The following is a 16387-nucleotide window of genomic DNA, read 5'->3' as shown; positions in this document are numbered from 1 at the left end:
TAGTGTTCGCACAGCGAACACATGCGGGCTACCATCTTTAGTAAGGTAGACTCACCCGTCCGGCGATGCACAGGTAAGGCCCTCTGCCTGTGCCGGTCTGAAATCAAATGCAGTCACCGGGAGCAAGGCTGTTCCGAGAACAGCACGATGAAGGCCCCCGGCGGCTGTTCTCGGTGATTGCATTTGATTTTCAGACCGGCTCCCGGTACAGGTAAGGGCTTACCTGTGCATCGCCAGACGGGTGAGTCTACCTTACTAAAGTTGGCAGCCTGCATGTGTTCGCTGGAGAACACTGCGAACTGACCATCACTGCCGCTAATACATTGCTGCGCTGTGCAGCATCGCAGGCAGCCGGCGATGTATCACCGCGTAGCGATGTAAAAATGGCAGCATTCGCCCCATAAGACGCATTGGCCATTCCCCCTCCCCCTCCACTTTTGGGGGGGGAGGGGGGGCGCGGAGTGTGTCCTTATGGGGCAAAAAATAAAGTACATTTCTTGGTGCTCTGCAGGAATCCTTCAGTCTAGTGGGCCCACATTCCCTCAATTTTAGATTTAAAAAAGGGTTATAACCCAACACCTCAGAGTGCAGTTTTAGGCCTTGAGCCTTCTTTGGACGAAAGGTTGTCCCTCTAACCCATGGATCATATGATTTCATGAAGCGCTGACAGACTTGGACCTACAATAAGACCGCTAGTTGCTCCTTGGGACTTGAACTTGGTTCTTTCAGGGCTCACTAATCCCCCATTTGAACCTTTTGGAGGTAGCGACATTAAATACTTGACCACTCAAGACGGTATTTCTTGTTGCAATTGCTTCAGCTCACAGGGTTAACGAAATACAAGCTTTTTCTGTTAGAGAAACTCTTTCTTAACAGTTAGAGATGGCAGAATTATCTTGAGGTTTGATAACTCTTTCTTACCCAAGGTAGTCTCCGATTTTCACAGGATGGAGGAAGTTAACCTTCCCTCATTTTGTGAAAACCCCAAGTCTGAAGCGGAAAAAGCTTTCCACAGTTTGGACGTCGAAAGATGTGTCTTGAAATATTTATCGGATACTAAGTCTTGGAGAAAATCCAATAACCTCTTCAATCAGTTTCTAAGGGTAAGAAAAGGTTAAAAGGCTCTCTAAAGCGAGCATTGCGCGTTGGCTAAAGTCAGCCATTTGTGAAGCCTACAGAGTAATGGGAAGGAACCTCCCTCTAATCTGAAAGCCCATTGTACCAGGGGCAAGGAATCGACATCCTGGGCAGAAAAGGCATCCGCCTCGTTAGATCAAATATGTAAAGCTGCAACCTGATCCAATCCCCTTACTTTATTCACCCTGTAGTGTTTTTGACAATTGATGCTAGGAGGGACCTCTCATACGGTGAGAAAGGGGTAGGGACAGCCGCTTGTAGAACCTAAGTTATTTATGTGTTAGTTCTCAAAGTAAGATGCCGTCATGGAGGTGAGGGGAAAAACGGAATTAGTGTTACCAGTATTTCCTTTTCATGAAGCCTCCATGACAGCACCGCTTGTATTCCCACCCCAAAAAAAAATAATAATAACCTAGTTGATTTTTGTTCTAAGCTGTAAACTTAAAGCGGTTCTGCAGTCTTTTTTAACTGATTATCTATCCTCTGGATAGATCATCTGCATCTGATCGCGGGGGTCGACACCTGAGACCCCCGCTGATCAGCTGTTTGAGACGCAGCGGCGCTCCAGCAGTGCCGTGGCCTTCTCACTGTTTACCGCTGGCTCAGTGACGTCACAACTACTATCAACTGGCCTGTGCGCAGCTAGCTCCATTCAAGTGAACGGAGCTTAGCCGCGCCCAGTCCGGTGATACTCTCAAACAGCTGATCAGTGGGGGTCCCAGGTGTCGACCCCCGCCATTCAGATGCTGATATATCCAGAGGACTGCAGAAACCCCTTTAAGGAATGGAAGTTCTGTGGTGTGAGTGTTGAAATTTAGGGCCTGTCAAGTCCAAAAAACATGGCAAGGAGGTGGCCTGTTTTGAAGCTTCCTGTCCCTACCTGGTAGAAGGGGGATAATCTCAAGTAAGGTGCCGTCATGGCGGCTTCGTAAAAAGGGAATTACCGGTAAGTCTACTTTCACACTGGTGTTTTGGCTTTCCGTTTGTGAGATCCGTTAAGGTCTCTCACAAGCGGTCCAAAACGGATCAGTTTGCATTCTAATGCATTCTGAATGGAAAAGGATCCGCTCAGAATGCATCAGTTTGCATCAGTTCTGTCTCCATTCCGCTTTGGAGATGGACAAAAAACACTGCCTGCAGTGTTTCGTGTCCGTCTGATGAAACTGAGCCAAACTGCACGTTTTCACTGACACAATCTGGCACAATAGAGAACTGATCCATCCTCTATTGACTTTCAGTGGTGTTAAAGACTGATCCGTCTTGGCTATGTTAAAGATAATACAAAGGGATCCGTTCTGAATGGATGCAGACGGTTGTATTATCTGAACGGATCCATCCATGACGGATCCGCACGAAACGCGAGTGTGAAAGTAGCCCAAGACTAATTCAGTTTTAGTGGTATGGGGGAATATTTCTAGGCAACTTGGAGACAAACCCTTTAAGTTAATTAGGAGAGATTGGGGAGACTTATCAAAACTGGTGTAAAGGAAACTGGCATAGTTAACCATGGCAACCAATCAGATTTCACCTTTCATTTTCCAAAGACACAGAAAAATGAAAGGTGAAATCTGATTGGCTGCTATGGGCTACTAAGCCAGCTTTCCTTTACACCAGCTTTGATAAATGTGCCTCATTCTCTTTAAAAGTAGTCTTAGGCTAGTTTCACTCAGAGGTATGTATCTGGACCTCTTTGTATTCCGGCATTTCCAGAAGCTTGTAAATCTCCATCGAGCCCCATTAACTATAAGGAGGACTGTGGAGATCTGGCCGCGTTTAGGCAAATACGCACAACGTTTTTCTTACGGCCGAATGTCCACCAGTCCCCATTATAGCCTGCTGGATTTCTAGCGCTAGTGTGAAACTAGCCATAGAAAGGTCTGATAGATGCCTATCTACTAATCCACTACAGAACTAGAAAGTGCTTGAATGGTCTTCTATCTGTCGTAGTATATTGGGGTATGGCATCTGGTTGTAAGGTTGTTGTTTTTCCCTCTGGAACTTACATTTCTCTTGTTTTTGATTTACAGTAAATATGACACTGCTCCATAGGGTTTCATCAGTGGCACTATGCAGCCTGACCAGACCACAGAGGTAGTTATCTATCAATTTGAAATGGTAATAATTTTTGGGTACATATGAGTTGGTGGTAGGTTTCCTGTTTGAGTTTTACAATATATTGCACAGTGGCGGTAATAAAATTGCTAAAGGGGGACAAATTCTATTTAAAGGGGAACCTGTCACTGGGATTTTGTGTATAGAGCTGAGGACATGGGTTGCTAGATGGCCGCAAGCACATCTGCAATATTAAATTTCCCTATAGCTCTGTGTGCTTTATTGTATAAAAAACCGATTTGATACATAAGCAATTAACCTGAGATGAGTCCTGTCCCTGACTCATCTTAGGCTACTTTCACACTTGCGTTCGGAGCGGATCAGTCTGGTGTCTGTACAGACGGATCCGCTCCTATAATGCAAACGCTTGCATCCGTTCAGAACGGATCCGTCTGCATAACTGTTTTTTCAGATCAGATTTTTCCCTTCGTGAAAACTCAGATCGACAGTATATTCTAAACACAGAGGTTTCCCATTGTGATGGGGACGCTTCAAGTTATAATATACTAAAAGAACTGTGTACATGACTGCTGCCTGGCAGGTGCTGCAGGCAGCAGGGGGCAGACCCCCCCCCCCCTGTATTTATCTCACTGGTAGCCAGTGCGGCCCGCCCTCCCTCCCCCTGTATTTAACTCATTGGTGGCCAGGTCGGCCGCCCCCCCCCCCTCCCTCCCCTATATTTAACTCATTGGTGGCCAGTGCGGCTGGCCCCCCTCCCCCTCCTCCTACTGGTAAGTGAAAGGTCTGTGCTATAAGCAATGCGCCGCACAGACCTTTCACTTACCAGTAGGAGGAGCTCCGGCCGGTCACAGACATCGCAGGTAAGTATAATGCTTCTAAAATTGCTAAGTAACCATGGCAGTCAGGACTGCAGTAGCGTCCTGGTTGCCATGGTTACCGATCGGAGTCCCAGCGATTAAACTGGGACTCCGATCGGCACTCTCCGCTGCCACCAATGATGGGGGGTCGGTCATTTTAATTAGGGGAGGCCGGCACTGGCCACCAATGAGTTAAATACAGGGGAGGGAGGGGGGGGGCGCACTGGCCACCAATGAGTTAAATACAGGGGAGGGAGGGGGGGCCACATGGCCACCAATGAGTTAATACAGGGGGGGGGGGGGGGGGGGGGGGGGGGGGGGGGGGGGGGGGGGGGGGGGGGGGGGGGGGGGGGGGGGGGGGGGGGGGGGGGGGGGGGGGGGGGGGGGGGGGGGGGGGGGGGGGGGGGGGGGGGGGGGGGGGGGGGGGGGGGGGGGGGGGGGGGGGGGGGGGGGGGGGGGGGGGGGGGGGGGGGGGGGGGGGGGGGGGGGGGGGGGGGGGGGGGGGGGGGGGGGGGGGGGGGGGGGGGGGGGGGGGGGGGGGGGGGGGGGGGGGGGGGGGGGGGGGGGGGGGGGGGGGGGGGGGGGGGGGGGGGGGGGGGGGGGGGGGGGGGGGGGGGGGGGGGGGGGGGGGGGGGGGGGGGGGGGGGGGGGGGGGGGGGGGGGGGGGGGGGGGGGGGGGGGGGGGGGGGGGGGGGGGGGGGGGGGGGGGGGGGGGGGGGGGGGGGGGGGGGGGGGGGGGGGGGGGGGGGGGGGGGGGGGGGGGGGGGGGGGGGGGGGGGGGGGGGGGGGGGGGGGGGGGGGGGGGGGGGGGGGGGGGGGGGGGGGGGGGGGGGGGGGGGGGGGGGGGGGGGGGGGGGGGGGGGGGGGGGGGGGGGGGGGGGGGGGGGGGGGGGGGGGGGGTCTGCCCCCTGCTGCCTGGCAGCACCTGCCAGGCAGCAGGGGGCAGTCATGTACACAGTTCTTTTAGTATATTCTAACTTGAAGCGTCCCCATCACCATGGGAACGCCTCTGTGTTAGAATATACTGTCGGATCTGAGTTTCACGATCTAACTCAAATCCGATGGTATATTCTAACATAGAGGCGTTCCCATGGTGATGGGGGCGCTTCAAGTTAAAATATACCATCGGATTGGAGAAAACTTCGATCTGATGGTATATTAATAGGGACTCCTGACTTTACATAGAAAGTGAATGGGGGACGGATCCGTTTGCAATTGCACCATATTGTGTCAACGTCAAACGGATCCGTCCCCATTGACTTGCATTGTAAGTCTGGAAGGATCCGTTTGGCTCCGCGGCCAGGCGGACACCAAAACGCTGCAAGCTAAGTTCGGGTGTCCTCCTGCTGAGCGGAACGGAGGCCAAACTGATGCATTCTGAGCGGATCCGCATCCACTCAGAATGCATTGGGGCTGTACAGATCCTTTCGGGGCCGCTTGTGAGAGCCTTCAAACGGAACTTACAAGTGGAACCCCGAAAGCAAGTGTGAAAGTACCCTTAGGGACAGGACTCATCTCAGGTTAATTTGCATATGTATCAAATCTGTTTTTTGACACAATAAAAGCTCACAGAGCTATGGGGAATGGATATTGCGGATGTGCTAGCGGCCATTTAGCAGATAATGTCCTCAGCTCTATACCCAAAATCCAGGTTACAGGTTCCCTTTAAAAAAGAAAAAAAGTTGCTCATCTGATAAAGAGGGCTTACTGCAATGCTGACCTGCTATAAGTTTTCAGTTTCTGTATTTTCACAGTAATGTGTTGGGATACAAATGTGTGCCAGTATATTGTTGCTTGAGCAGGAAACTGGCAGCCCCCAGATACCACAATGCCTGGGCTGACAGAGCAAACAGAGGGCCCCGTATAGGTGCTGCAGTCTGTACTGAGCATGGCGTTTAAGGTGTTAAATGGTCAGGATCTTTAGTTTTCTCCAATCCTAGCTGGTACAGGAGGTGTACGGTGGACAGTCCACAGCCGTACCACGATGCAACTGTACAACGCGATGCTTTAACGCAATGCAGACAATAATGTAAAATGCATTGAATGCTTAAACTAAGACGTGCATAAAGCGAATATTCGATGTGCTGGTCGCTGGCATTTTTAGCACTAATTGCTCCACGCTGTTGTTGGATTTGTCTCTGCTCTTGACATTACTGTTGTTTTGCTTAATAAGTAACACTAGAAATGTAGACTTTAGCTGACTTGTATGTTGGACTTGTGCTCCTTTAGTGCCGTGACCCTCTCAGGTCAGTGTTGCCCAATAACATACCTCCCAACTTTTTGGACGTTCAAAGAGGGACACTTATGGTTCATTGCGTGAAAGATAAATTTTTTATATATATATATTTTTTATATATATATATATATATATATATATATAATTTTTATATATATATAATATATATATATCAGGCTATAATATACAGAGAGGAACCAGACAAACACTTTCTGCATCAATATTGTAAATGCAATAATGAAAATCTATCCCTCAGATCAAAAAGAGGGACACTTGGGAGGTCTGCAATAAGCAGTGTTGTGCCTCATATCTACCAAATCTGCACGTAAAGAAAATGTAATAAAAATGTGCTAGTAAAGACATTTACAAATTTTATACATTACAACATTTTTACTAGCCTGAAATGTGTTAACGACGATGCACTTTAATCTTTCAAAACAACATTGACAAAAACAAAGTTACGGTTCCTTTTTGTGGAATCGCCCATTAACCATAGAAAAAAGTTCAGACCATATCCTCTTCATTATGGACATGTCCTAAGATCCTCCGGTTCTCTTATATATTTTTTTTACAGTATTATTGCATTTATCTTATCTTATACAGCCTGCAGCTGATATACACTTCAGTGTGTGACCAGGGCTGTATTCAGAGTTCAGGCACTGAGGATGAATACTGCCCCATTAAGACACTTTTACACTTGCCAATTACTGCCATGATTCACTGGTTTCTGCACAACTGCAATTTAAAAAAAAAAAGTGGTCAGTGTTAACAAATGAGAAGGTCAATGATAAAACTCAGTGATGATGCCATAAAAATAATTGCTGGCACAATTAATAAATGTAATTGCCGCTACCTAACACACAACAGTCAAAACAGGCTTTATAGAGACAGACAGGCTTCAAATGTCCAAAGCTCAGGTCCTTTCCGGCATTTATTGGAAACATATACAGTTGCAAGAAAAAGTATGTGAACTCTTTGGAATTATATGGATTTCTGCACAAATTGGTCATAAAATGTGATCTGATCTTCATCTAAGTCACAACAATAGACAATCACAGTCTGCTTAAACTAATAACACACAAAGAATTAAATGTTACCTTGTTTTTATTGAACACCCCATGTAAACATTCACAGGGCAGGTGGAAAGAGTATGTGAACCCCTAGACTAATGACATCTCCAAGAGCTAATTGGAGTGAGGTGTCAGCCAACTAGAGTCCAATCAATGAGATGAGATTGGAGGTCTTGGTTGCAGCTGCCCTGCGTTATAAAAAAACACACACCGGTTCTGGGTTTGCTTTTCACAAGAAGCATTGCCTGATGTGAATGATTCCTCACACAAAAGAGCTCTCAGAAGACCTACGATTAAGAATTGTTGACTTGCATAAAGCTGGAAAGGGTTATAAAAGTATCTCCAAAAGCCTTGCTGTTCATCAGTCCGTGGTAAGACAAATAGTCTATAAATGGAGAAACTTCAGCATTGCTGCTACTCTCCCTAGGAGTGGCCGTCCTGTAAAGATGACTGCAAGAGCACAGCACAGACTTCTCAATGAGGTGAAGAAGAATCCTAGAGTGTCAGCTAAAGACTTACAAAAGTCTCTGGCATATGCTAACATCCCTGTTAGCGAATGTACATTACGTAAAACACTAAACAAGAATGGATTTCATGGGAGGATACCATAGAGGAAGCCACTGCTGTGTAAAGAAAAAAAAAAAAAAAACATTGCTGCCTGTTTACAGTTTGCACAAGAGCACCTGGATGTTCCACAGCAGTACTGGCAAAATATTCTGTGGACAGATGAAACCAAAGTTGAGTTGTTTGGAAGAAACACACAACACTATGTGTGGAGAAAGAGGCACAGAACACCAACATCAAAACCTCATCCCCAACTGTGAAGTATGGTGGTGGGGGCATCATGGTTTGGGGCTGCTTTGCTGCGTCAGGGCCTGGACGGATTGCTATCATCGAAGGAATAATGAATTCCCAAGTTTATCAGGACATTTTGCAGGAGAACGTAAGGCCATCTGTCCACCAGCTGAAGCTCAACAGAAGATGGGTGTTGCAACAGGACAACGACCCAAAGCATAGAAGTAAATCAACAGAATGGCTTAAACAGAAGAAAATACGCCTTCTGGAGTGGCCCAGTCAGAGTTCTGACCTCAACCCGATTGAGATGCTGTGGCATGACCTCAAGAAAGCGATTCACACCAGACATCCCAAGAATATTGCTGAACTGAAACCGTTCTGTAAAGAGGAATGGTCAAAAATTACTCCTGACCGTTGTGCACATCTGATCTGTAACTACAGGAAACGTTTGGTTGAAGTTATTGCTGCCAAAGGAGGTTCAACCAGTTATTAAATCCAAGGATTCACATACTTTTTCCACCTGCACTGTGAATGTTTACATGGTGTGTTCAATAAAAACATGGTAACATTTAATTCTTTGTGTGTTATTAGTTTAAGCAGACTGTGATTGTCTATTGTTGTGACTTAGATGAAGATCAGATCACATTTTATGACCAATTTGTGCAGAAATCCATATCATTCCAAAGGGTTCACATACTTTTTCTTGCAACTGTAAATAGGCAAGATACAAAATAACACCAGATAAACAAAATCTGCTTGTCCAAACGCTGACCAAAGCCTCATTTACACGTCGGTGTTTGGTCAGTGATTTCCATCAGTAAGGCCTCATGCACACGGCCGTGCCGTTTTTTTGCAGTCCGCAAACCGCGGATCCGCAAGAAACGTAAGCCCCCCCATGTGCCTTCCGCAATTTGCAGAACGGAACGGGCGGCCCATTGTAGAAATGCCTACACGGAGTGCTGTCCGCATCTTTTGTGGCCCCCATTGAAGTGAATGGGTCCCCACCCAAGCTGCAAGAAATGTGGCTTGGATGCGGACTGCAAAAAACGTCGTGTGCATGAGGCCTAATTGTGAGCCAAAACCAGGATTGGAGCCTCCACAGACATAAGGTATAAGGGAAAGATCTGCAACTGTTCTGTGTTTAGATCCGCACCTGGTTTTGGCTCACAGTGACTGATGGAAATCACTGACCAAACACTGACGTGTGGATGAGGCATGAACAGTATACATTCCCTCTCTGTCTTACAAACGATAGTAGCAACCTGTACCTGTGAGCAGCCTCCATGCTCTGTCCAGCGAGAGAGCACCCATTGTAGCCAGGGTTTTTATACCAGCCTCAACACAGCCGCATCTTCTAATGGGGCCTTTGCAAAGAAACCTAGGAACTGGAGATGGTGTGGACTCTGGAGATGTCATTCTACCCAGAACATTGGGTGCTCCGTCTCTTTGGCGCCACCCATCTTGTGGCCTTCTCTCTAGACAAGTGACCAGAAGTGCCTAATTTGAAATATGGCCCTTTTTGTGACTGCAATATAGGAGACGTGTTAGGCTACTTTCACACTAGCGTTCGGGTGTCCGCTCGTGCGCTCCGTTTGAAGGGGCTCACGAGCGGCCCCGAACGCATCCGTCTGGCCCCAATGCATTCTCAGTGGAGGCGGATCCACTGAGAATGCATCCGCCTGCCAGCGCTCAGCCTCCGCTCCGCTCAGTGAGCGGACACCTGAACGCTGCTTGCAGCGTTCGGGTGTCCGCCTGGCCGTGCGGAGGCGAGCGGATCCGTCCAGACTTATAATGGAAGTCAATGGGGACGGATCCGCTTGAAGATGACACCATATGGCTCAATCTTCAAGCGGATCCGTTCCCCATTGACTTTCAATGTAAAGTCTGAACGGATCCGCTCAGGCTACTTTCATAAGTTTTAATGCAGACGGATCCGTTCTGAACGGATGCGAACGTCTGCATTATCGGAGCGGATCCGTCTGATGAAACATCAGACGGATCTGCTCCGAACGCTAGTGTGAAAGTAGCCTTAGGTTGACCAAATGCAGTTTATGGAATTAGTTTTGCACTTTTTAATCTTCACAGGATAGGTCATTCAAAGTGCAGTGATCTGAGCTTCCCCTTCTTGGGAAAAACACTCCAACTGATAGCCATAGAGGAAGCAGCATTGGTTGTTCCCACGTCTCCTGCTCTTACACGGTCTTCCTTTCCTCTATATATTTGGCTTGCAGGAAGCTTCAGTCACAGGCCTAGAACAGGCTGCTCACATGAAACCTCCTATTCTGTACAGAACATAGACTGGCATGCTCTTACTTGTGGTACTCCTTGTGCAAGTACTTAGTGCAGACTATCTCTACTGTCTTGTCCATACAAAGCCGCTGACTTTACTGTGCAGTGGTGTTGAGTGCGGAATAGTCTTTCTCAAGTCTCCTTTCCACTGTCTCCTTTCTCCTTGGCTCCTTTCCACTGTCCAGCCTGCTTCCTGTAATGTCACTAGATTACAAAAATACAGATCTTGCACATCTTGACTACTGTTGACCAGAGACTGCACTGAAGTGTATGTCCACACAGGACAGAAATTGACCAGAAAAAAAATAATCTGTGCGAGCTACCTGTGTGTTTTGTTGTGCTGTGAAATCCATGATGGACACTCACTATATACTGCGGACATGTATCTGCTCATCTTGTGTCCCGTTTGGACGTGTCCTAAGGGTTCCTGAACATGGCGAGATTACTGGTCTGTGCGGTACTCTTCCATAATATGGTGGCCATAGACTATTTGTAAGGGGAAAACAAAGAGTTTGTGTACACACCATCTCTGTATATGTCTTCTATCTTCTATATATTGTCTTCTAGGTTGCAGAAACAGATGTTCATGTTGGTACGAATGTGTACATCTAAGAATGAATCCAGGCGGAAACAGAGCACAGACACTGGGTCCGGAGAAAATGGTTGGAAATGGGGTGCTGCCACAGCGGGAGCATTGTTCGGAATGGGCTCCTTCCTGATTTTTGATTCTCAGAGGCGAAAAGTAAGGTCTTACTGGCATACTTTTATAAATTATGACCATATGTACTCGGTTCTATACAGGGGTATGGGCAAGAAATTCTTCCATCGCAGGAGAGCAAATGTCTGGTGCACAGCGAACACATGTACACCAGACATTTATAGATACTCGCCCTGCTCGCCAAGTAGGTCATTATAATTCTTGTTTTATGTACACCTCTTTGTAGACATGTCTTGTGTGTATGTAATAGCTACAGTATTACTTGTACAAAGCCTTGACTGATAAAATAATGTTCTTTTTCGTTAAGGTTGCTCAAGCAGAGTCTAAAGAAGAACACGTCCCTTCGAATTCTCTCCCTCAGTATACAAGAGAGGACGTCAAGAAGCACAAAAATCCCACGGACAGGATATGGGTTACATATGCAGGAGAAGTATTTGATATCACAGATTTTGTGGATCTGCATCCTGGAGGAAAAAGGATCTTGCTGGCTGCGGGGGGAGCGTTAGAGCCTTTCTGGGCCCTTTATGGTGTTCACAAGAGTGAGCATGTGATGGAAATTTTGCAAGAGTACAAGGTTGGAGTGCTCAGCCCTGAAGACAAGGAGGAGCCATGTGATGTGTCTGATCCTTACTCTGGTGATCCTTCTCGACATCCTATTCTAAAGGTCAATAGTCAAAAGCCTTTTAATGCTGAACCTCCTCCTGAATTGCTAACAGACAGCTTCATCACTCCAAATCAGCTGTTCTTCAAGAGGAACCATTTGCCAGTGCCAAATATTAAACCTGATGAGTTCCAGCTTGTTGTAGAGAGACCCCCTGGAGCAAAGCAGGGTAAACCCTTAAAACTGTCCCTGAAAGACCTCAAGACGAAGTTTTCACCACATGAAGTTACTGCCACTTTGCAATGTGCAGGAAATAGGCGCTCTGAGATGAATGATATAAAGCAAGTTAAGGGACTAGACTGGGGTACAGCAGCCATTAGTACAGCTCGTTGGGCAGGAGTACGACTAAGGGATGTTTTACTAGATGCTGGCTATACAGAGGACACACTCAATTTGCTACATGTCCAGTTTGAAGGCTTGGATCAAGACATAACTGGAACAAATTATGGAGCATCAATCTCTTTTAAGCGTGCAATGAGCAAGGACCATGAAGTCCTACTTGCGTATGAAATGAATGGGGAGGAATTGCCTAAAGACCATGGCTTTCCTCTGCGGGTTATTGTGCCAGGTGTGGTAGGTGCCCGGAATGTGAAGTGGTTGGGACGAATCATTGTAAGTGCAGAGGAAAGTCCTAGTCACTGGCAACAGAATGATTACAAGGGCTTCAATCCAAATGTAGATTGGGATACTGTAGACTTTTCTTCTTCTCCAGCCATACAAGACCTACCTGTACAATCTGCCATTACAGAACCGCGGCCTGGGGAAAAGATCACCCCAAATCATGATGGAAATGTGACCATCAAAGGATATGCATGGAGTGGAGGCGGGAGAGAGATTGTTCGAGTGGATGTGTCTCTGGATGGGGGAAAAACCTGGAAAGTGGCTGAACTTACTGGAGAGGAGAAAGAGGGTCTGGCCTGGGCATGGAAAGTCTGGATACTGGAGGCAGCTATTCCTGTAGAATGCAATGAAATGACTATCATCTGTAAAGCCGTAGATGACAATTACAATGTGCAGCCTGATTCTGTGGCCCCAATATGGAACTTGCGTGGGGTATTGAATAATGCATGGCACCGTATAAGCGTCACAGTAGACCGAGATTAACACTGGATAGAGAAATGGGATGTTACAATAAGTGGTACATAAAGGTGTGAGGTACAGTATATTGTAGCTCTTAATGATGCTTCCTAGTCACGGAGTGGTTTTGCTGACCCCCTTTTTATGCTTCTACGAACTTGAGCTTATATTTCATATTGAGTGCTATGTGGTTCCTATAAATAGTTGGTGCTATGTGGTTCCTATAAATAAGTCCTGTCTGCACCTAAAGAGCATATAATAAATGTATGTGCGTGTGTTTTTGTATCCTATACATTAAATACATGGGGGTAGTTATAAAGTGCCTCTTTCCACAGGGAAGTAAAATAATTCAGGGAAAGTCTCATGTTTGAATGAGAACGCTACAGATAGAGAAAATGATTTTGCTCTGTCCATGGTCATCTTCCAAGATCCTCCTAATTCTACGGCTGCTGTACAGTCATCCGCAATGCCACATGCATGCTAGGCTCTGCCCAGCCCTTCTTACTGGGAGGCCTTCCAATACATATGAGTCAGTCACCTGGTCCCACTGAAATTGGCTGACAAAGGGGTTGGTTTATTTATTTTTTCCCTACCCTCTTCCCAACACTTACTAGGTCTGCTGGTCATTGGATGAGATGGACATTTCCTGAGTGTCAAGACAGAACCTGTGAAGCAGGGACCTAGTTAGCTTGTAAACAGCGGCATAGGACTGGTGATGTAATTTTAATTTTTAAAAATATTCTTGTTTTACCCCACTGGACAACACCTTTAACCCCTTAATGACATTCACAGTACATGTACGGCTGATGTAATCTCCGAGTGGCTGCCATTGTTGTGGGGCTGATTTCTGCAGTCAGCGATAACGCCAGTTTCAGACATTTAGACCCACAGATTCCTCGGTAAATTGTGACCCTAGTATCTGAGACGGCCTGAACGTTTTCTCCATGCGGAAATGGGGGAAGCTGTTTGTTGGTGAATGTACGCCTGCAAATGGAAGTACTAAATTTCCCATACACTGCTGTATTAAATCACATTCATGTATGGAAGAGGCAGTCTAATGACTGCACTTTCAGGTCCCCTAGGGGAGCTTAAAAAAGGTTAAAAACTTTTTTATTGTAAAATATACATAGGTTCAAAGCATTTCCTTTTTCCATAATAAAAATAACTAATTAAACAAAAATAAAGCTCATATACACCACTGTGTCTTCAAAATGCCAGAACTATTAAAATCTAAACGTATTTATCCCACACGGTGCACACCCTATTAGGAAAAATCAAAATGGCAAATTCACAGTTTTTTCGAATAAAAAGTAATCAAAAAGTCATACACACGCCATAGTATCACAAAAAACACAGAGGAGTTCTCACACAGCTCCGTAAATGGAAATATGGAAAAAAGTGGGTTAGAATACAAGAAAAAAAAAATCCCATTTTTATTTTTTTCAGTATTAAAGCACAAGTAAATGTGGCATCAGCATCGTTGTAATGTTACTGACTCGGAAATGAAGGGAACAGGTCTGTTTTTACTGCATAGGGAACCCAGTAAAAATGAAACTGTTAAAACTATGGGCTTCCGATCCGTGCCTCTGCACAGCAAAAGATAGGACATGTCCTATCTTTTGCTGTAACTTGCAGATCACGGACCCATTCATGTCAATGGGTCCGCACCGTAGCCGGGAGTTCACAGGGCCGGAGTCTGTGTATTGCGCACCGCTATTTGCCATACATTTGAATGAGCCCTAAGAATAACACTAGTGGCTATAGCAATATTAGACCAGTCTACCAGTGTAGCTGCTTTTGAATGTATGAAGCACTGGGGCTGCCTTGTGTGAACTACTTATTGGTCCACAGACACATGAATGAGCTGGAATACTTCACAGTCCCTTCCCCCACCCAAAGTGATTCTGGTAACCAAGGCAGTGGTAAAAGACTGCAGGACTGAAAGCTGAAGAAATGCAGGGAGGTAGGCATTCATTGAATGTGGGTAGTTTCTGTCCCATTTCTCTGGTACCACATATACAGTCAGGTCCATAAATATTGGGACATCGACACAATTCTAAGATTTTTGGCTCTATACACCACCACAATGGATTTGAAATGAACAAGATGTGCTTTAACTGCAGAGTGTCGGCTTTAATTTGAGGGTATTTACATCCAAATCAGGTGAACGGTGTAGGAATTACAACAGTTTGCATATGTGCCTCCCACTTGTTAAGGGACCAAAAGTAATGGGACAATTGGCTTCTCAGCTGTTCCATGGCCAGGTGTGTGTTATTCCCTCATTATCCCAATTACAATGAGCAGATAAAAGGTCCAGAGTTCATTTCAAGTGTGCTGTTTGCATTTTGAATCTGTTGCTGTCAACTCTCAAGATGAGATCCAAAGAGCTGTCGCTATCAGTGAAAGAAGGAACGCAGCGGTGAGCTCAGCAACACCAAAAGACCCAGAAGACCACGGAAAACAACTGTGGTGGATGACCGAAGAATTCTTTTCCTGGTGAAGAAAACACCCTTCACAACAGTTGTCCAGATCAAGAACACTCTCCAGGAGGTAGGTGTATGTGTGTGTCAAAGTCAACAATCAAGAGAAGAATTCACCAGAGTGAATACAGAGGGTTCACCACAAGATGCCAAACGACATCTAAAAAAGCCTTTTACAGTTCTGCAACAACATCCTATGGACAGATGAGACCAAGATCAACTTGTACCAGAGTGATGGGAAGAGAAGAGTATGGAGAAGGAAAGGAACTGCTCGTGATCCTAAGCATACCACCTCATCAGTGAAGCATGGTGGTGGTAGTGTCATGGCGTAGGCATGTATGGCTGCCAATGGAACTGGTTCTCTTGTATTTATTGATGATGTGCCTGCTGACAAAAGCAGCAGGATGAATTCTGAAGTGTTTCGGGCAATATTATCTGCTCATATTCAGCCAAATGCTTCAGAACTCATTGGACGGCGCTTCACAGTGCAGATGGACAATGACCCAAAGCATACTGCAAAAGCAACCAAAGAGTTTAAGGGAAAGAAGTGGAATGTTATGCAATGGCCAAGTCAATCACCTGACCTTAATCCAATTGAGCATGCATTTCACTTGCTGAAGGGAAAATGCCCCAAGAACAAGCAGGAACTGAAGACAGTTGCAGTAGAGGCCTGGCAGAGCATCACCAGGGATGAAACCCAGCGTCTGGTGATGTCTGTGTTCCAGACTTCAGGCTGTAATTGACTGCAAAGGATTTGCAACCAAGTATTAAAAAGTAAAAGTTTGATGTATGATGATTATTCTGTCCCATTACTTTTGGTCCCTTAACAAGTCGGAGGCACATATGCAAACTGTTGTAATTCCTACACTGTTCACCTGATTTGGATGTAAATACCCTCAAATTAAAGCTGACAGTCTGCAGTTAAAGCACATCTTGTTCGTTTCATTTCAAATCCATTGTGGTGGTGTATAGAGCCAAAAATGTTAGAATTGTG

General features: G+C 46.5%; 1 protein-coding gene across 2 annotated transcripts in view; it reads left to right on the top strand.

Moving 5' to 3' along the window:
- SUOX (sulfite oxidase) overlaps nucleotides 1-14018 on the top strand; it is a 46797-nt gene extending 32779 nt beyond the window's left edge. For both annotated transcript variants that reach the window (XM_040425589.1, XM_040425590.1), the window contains 3 exons: nucleotides 3165-3228; nucleotides 11025-11199; nucleotides 11483-14018. In XM_040425589.1, the coding sequence (XP_040281523.1) occupies nucleotides 3170-3228; nucleotides 11025-11199; nucleotides 11483-12940 (1692 nt within the window). In that variant the 5' untranslated portion in view covers nucleotides 3165-3169 and the 3' untranslated portion in view covers nucleotides 12941-14018. The remainder of the gene's footprint in view (nucleotides 1-3164; nucleotides 3229-11024; nucleotides 11200-11482) is intronic.
- The last annotated feature ends 2369 nt before the right edge of the window (nucleotides 14019-16387 follow it).

The sequence above is a fragment of the Bufo bufo genome, chromosome 3, assembly GCF_905171765.1.
Source record: "Bufo bufo chromosome 3, aBufBuf1.1, whole genome shotgun sequence".
In the NCBI taxonomy this organism is placed as follows: Eukaryota; Metazoa; Chordata; class Amphibia; order Anura; family Bufonidae; genus Bufo; species Bufo bufo.
Note: the sequence above shows the minus strand (reverse complement) of the source record. Positions and strands in the feature narration are given on the sequence as shown.